We start from the raw sequence: 9,787 nt of genomic DNA, 5'->3' as shown, positions 1-9,787 counted from the left end.
TAGCCAAAGTTATCTTGAGAAAGAAGTACAAAGCAGGAGGCATCACACTCCCCGATTTCAAACTATATTACAAAGCTATGGTAACTGAAACAATATGATAATTAAAAATTGACACATAGATAATTGGAACAGAATAGAGAGCTCAGAAATAAACCCATGCATATATGGTCAATTACTTCATGACAAAGGAACCATGAATATAAAGCTCAGAAAAGACAGTCTCTTCAATAGATGGTGTTAGTAAAATTGGAGAGCACATTCAAAAGAATGAAACTGGATCACTATGTTACACCATACACAAAAATAAACTCAAAATCAAATAGATTTGAACATAAAACCTGAAACTGTAGAACTCTTAGAAGGAAATGTAGATGGTAAGCTCCCTGACACTGGTCTTGACAATAATTTTTTAAATCTGACACCAAAGCAAAAGCAACAAAATAAAACATCAAGAGGTGGATGACATCAAACTAAAGGCCTTCTGCACAACAAAGGTTGCCATCAACAAGATGAAAAGGCCGCTTACTGAATAGGAGAAAATATTTTCAAATCATATGTAAGATCAGGGGCTATTATCCAAAATACATCAAAAAGATCATCATGACCAAGTGGGATTTATTCCAGGGATGCAAGAATGGTACAATATTGAAAAATCCATCAACATCATCCACCACATCAACAAAAGGGACAAAAATCATATGGTAATCTCAAATAGATGCTGAAAAAGCATTTGACAAAATTCAACATCCATTCATGATAAAAACTCTTTAAAAAATGGGTATAGAGAGCAAGTACCTCAACATGATAAAGGCCCCATATGACAAACCCACAGCCAACATCATACTTAACAGTGAAAAACTGAAAGCTTTTCCTCTAAGATTGGGAGTAAGACAAGAATGCCCACTCTCACCACTTTTATTCAACATAGTTCTGGAGGTCCTAGCCATGGTAATCAGATAAAAGGCATCCAGACTGGTAAGGAAGAAGTCAAACTGTTTGCAGATGACATGATAGTGTACATAAAAATCCCTAAAGAATCCACCCCAAAACTACTAGAACTAATGACTGAATTCAGCAAAGGTGCAGGATATAAAATTAATACACAGAAATCTGCTGTATTTCTATATACTAACACAAACTAGCAGAAAAAGAAATCAGGAAAATAACTCCGTTTACAATTGCATCAAAAATAATAAAATATGTAGGAATAAACCTAACCAAGGAGGTGAAAGACCTTTGCTCTAAAACTACAAGACACTCATAAGAGAAAGAGGACACCAATAAATGGAAACACATCCCGTGCTCATGGATAGGAAGAATTAATATTGTCAAAATGGCCATCCTGCCTAAAGCAATCTACAGATTCAGTGCAATCCCTATCAAAATACCTAGAGCATTCTTTAATGAACTCGAGCAAATAGTTCTAAAATTCATATGGAACCATAAAAGACCTCGAATAGCCAAAGCAATGCTGAGAAGGAAGAATAAAGCTGGGGGGATTGTGCTCCCCAACTTCAAGCTCTACTACAAAGCCACAGTAATCAAGACAATTTGGTACTAGCACAAGAACAGAGGCACAGATCAATGGAACAGACTAGAGAATCCAGATATAAACCCACACATATATGGCCAATTAATACATGATAAAGGAGCCATGGACATACAATGGGGAAATGACAGCCTCTTCAACAGCTGGTGCTGGCAAAACTGGACACTACATGCAAGAGAATGAAACTAGACAAAAGTAAACTTGAAATGAATCAAAGACCTGAATGCGAGTCATGAAACCATAAAACTCATAGAAGAAAACACAGCCAAAAATCTCTTGAAAATAAGCGTGAGCGACAGCCTCTTCAACAGCTGGTGTTGGCAAAACTGGACAGCTACATGTAAGAGAATGAAACTGGATCACTGTCTAACCCTGTACACAAAAGTAAACTCAAAATGGATCAAAGACTTGAATGTAAGTCATGAAACCATAAAACTCTTAGAAAAAAATATAGGCAAAAATCTCTTGGACATAAATATGAGCAACTTCTTCATGAACATATCTCCCTGGGCAAGGGAAACAAAAGCGAAAATGAACAAGTGGGATGATATCAAACTAAAAAGCTTCTATACAGCAAAGGACACCATCAGTAGAACAAAAAGACATCCTACAGTATGGGAGAATATATTCATAAATGACTCATCTGATAAGGGGTTAACATAAAAAATATATAAAGAACTCATATGCCTCAGCAACCAAAAAACAAATAACCAGCTTAAGAAATGGGAGGAGGAACTGAACAGACACTTCTCCAAAGAAGAAATCTGGATGGCAAAAGGCACATGAAAAGATGTTCCACATCACTAATTATCAGGGAAATGCAAATTAAAACCGCAATGAGATATCACCTCACAGCAGTTAGGATGGATCCAAAAGACAAGAAACAACAAATGCTGGTGAGGATGAGGAAAAAGGGGAACCCTCCTACACTGCTGGTGGGAATGTAAATTGATGCAACCATTGTGTAAAGCAATATGGCAGTTCCTCAAAAACATTAAAAATAGAAATAGCACTTAATCCAGTAACTCCACTCCTAGGAATTCACCTGGAGAAAACAATGTCCCTGATTAAAAAAGACAGATGCACCCCTATGTTTATCACCACACTATTTGCAATAGCCAAGATATGCAAGCAACCTAAGTGTCCATCAGTAGATGAATGGATAAAGAAGATGTGGTACATATACACAATGGAATATTATTCAGCCATAAGAAGAAAACAAATCCTACAATTTGCAACAACATGGATGGAGCTAGAGGGTATTATGCTGAGTGAAATAAGTCAGACAGAGAAAGACAAGTACCATATGATTTCATTTACATGTGGAATCTAAAAAACAAAAACACTGACACCAAGCTCATAGGTACAGAGAATAGATTGGTGGTTCCAAGATAGAGGGGATAGAGAATGGGTGGAATAGGTGAACTGTTTTTTTTTCAGTTTAACTAAATTGAATTAAAAAACCCACATATACTGATTATTATCCTGATGATTGGAAAATGCTGATGAAAGAAAAAATTTTAAAAACCTAAATCCTAAACAAATGGAGAAGAGAAATTGTGTTCATGGATTGGAAGACTCAAAATTGTAAAGATACCAATTCTCCCCAGTGTGATTACAGATTTAACATAATGCCAATAAAATTTTCAGGAGGATTTTTGTAGGTTTAGAGGGGCTGACTATACAGTTCTGAGAAGAGGAGTGAAGCTGGGGGACTCACACTGCAGCACTGAGACCTACTGTGTGGCCATGGCTTTCACGACAGAGTCAGGCTAATAGGCCCAGGAGAGGGCGCAGAACTAGACCCACACAGACGAGGCCGTTTGCACAAAAGTGCAGAGGAACTCACAGAGAAAGGGTGGGCTCTTCAACAAACCGCTGTCGGTCATCCACACACCAAGGAAATGAACCCTGGCTACAAAGATCAAGGTCTAAGTGTACATCATGACACTTTTAGGAGAAAGAAATTTTCGTGACCTGGGGCTAGGCACAAAGTTCTTAGTAATGTGTGAACAGCACCATCCCAAAAAGCAAGCCGATAAATCAGATTTCATCAAGAATTTAAAGTTTTGCTCTGTGAGATACACTGTTAAGACAACGAAAAGACAAGCTAAACCTCGGAGAAGGCATTGCAAACTGCGCCCATGTGACAAAGGACTGGCTCTAGAAGGTACAAGGAATTCCCTAAACAGGAAGAAGTCAAACAATCCAGTTTTAAAAGGGGCAAAGGACAGGACGCCTCAGCAGAGAGGGTGTCTGTATGCAGATGAGGACATAGAAAAGTGTCTGACATGGGCCATCGGTGCAGATCAACCTCAGGGAGTCTTCACTTCACACCTGTCAGATGGCTACAACTTAAGGTGACATCAAACGATGGGAAGGATACAAAGGCTGAAGCTCTCACTCTAGAAAACAGTTGGCAATTTCAGCCACACAGCCCAGCAGCCTGTCTTCTGGTGAGAAATGTGAGCCCAGGTCCACACAGACTTGTGCATGAATGTCCACAGCCACATTCACAGCCCCACGGGGACTCTGCAGGTCCCTCCGGCAGGGGAGCGATAAGCAATTGCCGCCCATCCACCCAGCTGGCCTCCAGGTAAGCACAGAGGAAGGACAGTCAGGCCTCCGCCTCCCTGAGGGGAAGGAGCCAGGCTTAGCCCATCCCTGTCTGGGGACAGCCGGGGCAGGGCATGACCACAGAGGGCCTGGGAGTGGGTGCTGCCTGGTTCTGAATGCAAGGGTGCTCACGAGAACCTAGACACGTGCACAAAAATGGGGCAATTTCACTGTGTGCTTAGAAACAACCAGGCAACAGCCAAGAGAGGCTCCTCCCGCCTCCGGTCAGACTGGACTGGAGGCTGGCGGGGCCTCCCGGTGTCGCTCTGTCTGAGCTCCCAGCCTCAGGCGCTCTCTGGTCACCTGATGCTGACCAGCCCTTAATCTGAGCCCTGGCACCCACCCCAGCTTCCAGCTGGGGGAGGGTGGGGTCAGAGGACAAAGTCTGAGCAGCCTCCAGGGAGGGGCTGGGGCCACCTGGGCAGGTCACCAAAGAGGGTGGGTGAGCTGGGGGCAACTGTGGGCAGCAAGTGGAGGGGATGACCCTGGGTGGGCACAGCCCTTGAGGAACCCTGGCCCAGCCACACTGAGTCTCTGCTGGCTGGCCTGTGAACTGGAGGTGGATGGCACCAGCCCAAAGCACACCTGCTCCCAGGTCAGTCGCCTCCCTGGCTGAGGGCCCAGGTCCAGGTGGGCGGTAACGAGGCGGGACGGCAGCCGGCAGTGCCTGAGGGGCGACAGTCTGGCTTCCACCTGCTGCAGCTGCTCATCTGCCAGCCCAGGTACGGGGTCTGTCCTGGTCTGGGGGGCTGACCAGTCCTGAAGGGGCTATTCTGAGAGGGGGGTGTACCCACCCTCTTTGCCGGATCACTGGGAGTCAGGCTGGGAGGGTCTCAGGTTGCCTCGTCCCCTGGAGGGGGTTCCTGGTGTCCTTGGCCTCTGCCTGTCACCTGTTTTTTTTTGATGTAGCCTGTGGTCTGGGTGCTGGCTGGGGACACTGGCTGGGCCTGTGGCCTGACTGCAGGTCAAGCAGGTCACCTATCCTCTCTGAGCCTCTGTCTTCCCTCCTTAAAATGGGATCCAACCGGCCTGTCCCGTCTGTGGGGCCAGGAGCCAGGCAAGGGCAGCGCACACCCCTCTGCCTTGCTCAGTCTGGACGAGACGTCGGCAATGTTTGCCTTCTTGCGGGAAACACAGGACGACCCAAACCCGCCAGAGGCCTCTGAGGGCTGCTCCCGCTGAGCCGAGGTGCCGGCGGGGCCGCGGCTCCCGATGACCAGTGTGCAGGGCCTGGCTCGGGACCCCTGGGGCCAGGAGCGGGCCTGCAGGGGCCGTGCCACTGGGCTGGGCACTGTGGCCTTGTGCAAACAGCATTCTTGGGTTGCCCCGACCAGCTGCTGAGGGCCTCTGGGACCAAGTAAAAAGTTTCAAAATCTGATTAGAGAAACCCAAGGTCAGGTTTTCAAATAGAAACCAGATGTCTTTGTTAAGAACTTCTGGCCTCAAGTTCCTTTAATCAAGAAGACGTGCTTCCCAGGACCCAGCTGACCTCATTCGCAGGGTTACACACGGAGCCCAGGCAGTCACCTGTGCCACCTGGCTCAGGACCAACCCCACGGCTCACAGAGAAAACCCTGCCCTAGGAGAGGCCTGGTGTAGGGGCTGCCAACAGGGGGCAGGTGGGTGGGAGAGGGGGCCCTTGGTGCCCCGAGCTCCGTCTGGAGTGCACCTGCACAGCTGGGCCTCCTCCTCCTATGGGGAGGCTGGGGAGAAAGCAGGGGTCCTGGGAGGGTGAAGAGAGGGGCTGTCCAGGTAGCATCATGGGGGTAGTAGCTGCCCTGGTCCCTCCTGTGGCATTAGAAGGGGCTCTCCCGGACCCTGCGAGCGCTGTGTCAGCAGACAGGGCCCCTCTGATGCCCGGGCCCCCTGGGCAGCCCACTCCTGTGGCCCCTGCTCCAGCCAAGGGGTACTGTCTGAGCCCCAGGGAGGTCGGAGTGGCTCTCCAGGGCAGCAGCATCTGCAGCAAGTGGAGGGTGCCCACTGCTGCCCACCCGCCCCAGGGCCAGCCCTGCCGGCACCATGGGGCTGACCTGCAAGCGGCGCGTCCTGACCGGCCTGCTGGGCGCTGCAGTGGCCTCAGGCCTCACCACACTCATCCTCTTCCTGGTGGAGGCCACTGATGTCCTCCTGCCTGCAGACTCCAAGGTGCGCTCAGGGCTCTGGGCAGGGGGAGGGCTGTGCCAGCCCTCGCCCGCTGACCTGCTGTCACTCCCAGTTTGGGATCGTGTTCGACGCCGGGTCCTCCCACACATCTGTCTTTGTGTATCGGTGGCCAGCAGACAAGGAGAATGACACAGGCGTGGTCAGCCAGGCCTCGGCCTGCCAGGTGAAAGGTCAGTGGGCAGTTCCATCGAAAGTGGACGCGTATGGGGAGCTGTCGGTCTTGGATTCCCAGCGGGGGGAAGGTTTGGGAGGCGGCACGAGCTGAGCCAGGTGGCAGCTGCATCCCCATCCCTCAACGAATCGGCCTAGAGGAAAAGGAGTGCAGAGAGGTTCAGGGAGCCGCCCACAGTGGCACAGCTAGTCGCAGAGCTCTGGGGGTGCCCCACCTGAGCCTGCATAGGACTGGCACAGCCCTCAGGCCGTGCCCCATCCTTCCTGCCTACCCTGGCTTCTGCGGCTCCAGGCATCCCCGGGTCCGTGGCACGCCACCCCACCCTCTCCCTCTGACTCCCCGAGCCTCCTCCCTGTGGGTCTCGAATCTCCCTCTCCTCGCCCTCAGAAGGGTGACTACTGGACATAGGGCTCACTTAGGGAATTATCACCACCAGGATGATCGCAGCTTAAGATTCTTACTATCACATCTGCAAAGACCCTTTTCCCAAATAAGTCACATGCAGCTGCCAGGCGTTGGGATGTGGATGCATCTTCTGAGGGGTCCTTGCAGCTCGGCTGGCCTTCAGGCGCTGGACCACATCCTGGGGTGTTATGTTTCAGGGCCTGGAATCTCCTCCTATGCCTCCAACCCTACAGAGGCCGGTGAAAGCCTGCAGGGCTGCCTGGAGGAGGCACTGGCACTGATCCCAGAGGCCCGGCGCCCAGAAACGCCCATGTTCCTGGGGGCCACAGCTGGCATGAGGCTGCTCAGGTGAGGGGCTGGCGCAGGGCCTGCACATGTCAGTGGAGAGCAGCTGCACGTGCAGGGGGCGTGGGTTCCAGCCAGCTTGCGTCCCGGTCCCCTGCCCAGCCGGAAGAACAGCTCTCAGGCGGAGGACATCTTTGCGGTGGTCAGCCGGGTCCTGGGCCAGTCTCCCGTGGACTTCCGGGGCGCTGAGCTCCTGGCCGGACAGGATGAAGGTGCCTTGGGTTGGATCACCATCAACTACGTCCTGGGCATGCTGGTGAAGGTGCCACGGGCGGCCCGGAGTGGGGGTGGGGGCCAGGGCTGCGGGTCAGGGTGGCCGGGCCCAGGACTCAGTTCCCCCCTGTGGTCAGTATTCCTTCTCTGGAGAATGGATCCAGCCTCAGGAGGGGACGCCGGTGGGCGCCCTGGACATGGGTGGGGCCTCCACCCAGATCACCTTTGTGCCCGGAGGCCCCATACTGGACAAGAGCACCCAGGCCACCTTCCGCCTCTATGGCACGGAGCACAGCGTCTACACCCACAGTTACCTCTGCTTTGGGCGAGACCAGGTGCTGGGCAGGCTCCTGGCTGGGCTGGTGCAGGTCAGCTGGGCCTTGGGGGCGGAGGGAGGCCACGGGGTGGCCCCGTGGCGCCGGGGTGCTCAGGGTGGCCTCCCTGTCTCCCTGCAGAGCAGCCGGGCCCCCGTCATCCGTCACCCATGCTACCACAGCGGCTATCGAGGCTCCCTGGCCCCGGCCCCCCTGTACGAGTCACCCTGTGTCCACATCGCAGCCCCCCCAGACCTCACCAGGAACCTCACTGTGGAAGGGACAGGGAACCCTTGGGCCTGTGTCGCGGCCCTTAGGCGCCTCTTCAACTTCTCCAGCTGTGTGGGCCGAGCACACTGTGCCTTCAATGGGGTCTACCAGCCCCCCGTGCAGGGCCGGTTCTATGTAAGCGCTCCCTGACCGCCCCAGGGTCTCAGGGCCTGATCCCAGGTGGGCCCCTGTGGGGTGGGGACTTGCCCTGGTGCATCCTGGGGCCTCCTGCTAACCTGGGCCCACTTGGGCATCACGGCCGGGCAGGCACATCCATCTCCCCTCCCTGCCCCCAGGCCTTCTCCAATTTCTACTATACTTTCCACTTCCTGAACCTCACCTCCAGGCAACCGCTGGCCGCCGTCAACGCCACAATCTGGGAGTTCTGCCGGAGACCATGGAAGCTGGTGGGTGGGCCAGGCCCCCCCCCCGACACTGGGCCTCTCCTGCCTACCTGGGCCGCAGGCGCAGACTTCACTGAGCAGGGACTCGGCAGGACCCCATCCCGGGCAGGGTGGCTAGTGAGGCCCCAGGAGAGCCGAGGGGGGTGGACAGCCCCATGGCCATCCTGCTCCAGGAAGGAGACCTAGAGTCGCGCCCTGGGGTGGGGCCAGCTTTCTGAGAGCCAAGGGGCAGGGCCTCACCCGCTCTCACCTCTGGGGGCCCAGGTGGAGGCGAGCTTCCCAGGGCAGGACCACTGGCTCCGTGACTACTGTGCCTCCGGCCTGTACATCCTCACACTCCTGCTCGAGGGCTTTGGGTTCAGTGAGGAGACCTGGCCTGACCTTGAGTTCCGCAAGCAGGTGACCACCTCCCAGGGCTCCAGCCATCAGTCCCAGGGCAAGGGTGGGCTGGGGGCTCTGGGGCAGCTGCCTGTAGCCGTGACCAGCCCATGTGTCTGCAGGCTGGGGGCACCGACATCGGCTGGACGCTAGGCTACATGCTGAACTTGACCAACATGATCCCGGCGGAGGCGCCTGCCCTGTGGCGGGCAGAAAGCTACAGGGTCTGGGTAGCTGGCGTCGTCTTTGTGGTGCTGACCCTTGTGACCATTCTCGGGGCTGCTGCGGTCCAGCTCTTCTGGCCCCAGGACTAAGCCAGGCTGCCACCTGATGTGAGAAGGCCGAGGACCAGCTCCCACAGCTGGGGTGGCCACCCCAGCTTGAGCCCTGGCCTTCCTGAGCCCCTGACTCCGGTGGGGCCTCCTTGTCCTGGGGGCTCGGGCCCCACAGTCAGGGTCCTTCTGGCCATGGAGGTTTGCTGTGCACCCCCTGCCCCCAACCACAGCCTCCCCATCCCAGCACTGCTGGGTCACCCTCTCCCCCATACTTCCCAGGACATTGGGTGCCTTTCTGCGCAAACACCAGGCCACAAGACCCCTGTGGCATTCTGTTCTGGGGCTGTGTGGCCTGCAGTCCCAGTGGGCCCTGGGGCCAGGACGAGCCTGGGATAGAGTGACCTCTGGAGCAGGTGGGGGCTAGCTTCCCAGGAGGGGCTGGCAGTGGGGCCCAGCCTCATGGGGAAGCCAGGAGTCGGCCTCTGCCTGGGTCCCTGGTGTCATGGGTCTGAGGGGCAGTGTCCAGGCTCTGCACGCCTCTCCTGGGCGGCCACACCCCACACCCACAGAAGCCTGTCAGGCCCTCTCCACAGCCAAGCCCCAAATGTGCAGCACAGCATGGTGCGGATGGGTGGCTTTATTAAAACATTCCTTGCCGTGGGACTAAGGGCCGATCTCACTGG

General features: G+C 53.9%; 1 protein-coding gene across 5 annotated transcripts; it reads left to right on the top strand.

The window, feature by feature from the left end:
- The first annotated feature begins 745 nt into the window (after window positions 1-745).
- Window positions 746-9,764, top strand: ENTPD8 (ectonucleoside triphosphate diphosphohydrolase 8). 5 transcript variants are annotated; one of them, XM_057499306.1, is made up of 10 exons: window positions 750-4,145; window positions 4,761-6,310; window positions 6,381-6,498; window positions 7,103-7,253; window positions 7,353-7,512; window positions 7,601-7,831; window positions 7,919-8,182; window positions 8,344-8,454; window positions 8,716-8,850; window positions 8,952-9,764. In XM_057499306.1, the coding sequence occupies exons 2-10, from the start codon at window positions 6,185-6,187 to the stop codon at window positions 9,141-9,143; spliced, it is 1,488 nt and encodes a 495-aa protein (XP_057355289.1). In that variant the 5' UTR covers window positions 750-4,145; window positions 4,761-6,184; the 3' UTR covers window positions 9,144-9,764. The 5 variants fall into 5 exon arrangements, with proteins under 5 accessions (XP_057355291.1, XP_057355289.1, XP_057355290.1 ...); XM_057499307.1 differs by having other exon boundaries at window positions 750-4,603; XM_057499305.1 differs by having other exon boundaries at window positions 750-4,887; window positions 6,040-6,310.
- The last annotated feature ends 23 nt before the right edge of the window (window positions 9,765-9,787 follow it).

This window comes from Manis pentadactyla, chromosome 3 (genome assembly GCF_030020395.1).
Source record: "Manis pentadactyla isolate mManPen7 chromosome 3, mManPen7.hap1, whole genome shotgun sequence".
NCBI classification, from domain to species: domain Eukaryota; kingdom Metazoa; phylum Chordata; class Mammalia; order Pholidota; family Manidae; genus Manis; species Manis pentadactyla.
Note: the sequence above shows the minus strand (reverse complement) of the source record. Positions and strands in the feature narration are given on the sequence as shown.

What these genes read in the sequence shown, in the direction of transcription:
- ENTPD8 (XM_057499306.1), top strand. Translation starts at nt 6,185, where the DNA reads ATGGGGCTGACCTGCAAGCGGCGCGTCCTGACCGGCCTGCTGGGCGCT. An exon ending in CTCGGCCTGCCAGGTGAAAG is followed by an intron (nt 6,499 to 7,102) that starts GTCAGTGGGCAG and finishes GTTATGTTTCAG; the next exon opens with GGCCTGGAATCTCCTCCTAT. An exon ending in TCCTGGCTGGGCTGGTGCAG is followed by an intron (nt 7,832 to 7,918) that starts GTCAGCTGGGCC and finishes GTCTCCCTGCAG; the next exon opens with AGCAGCCGGGCCCCCGTCAT.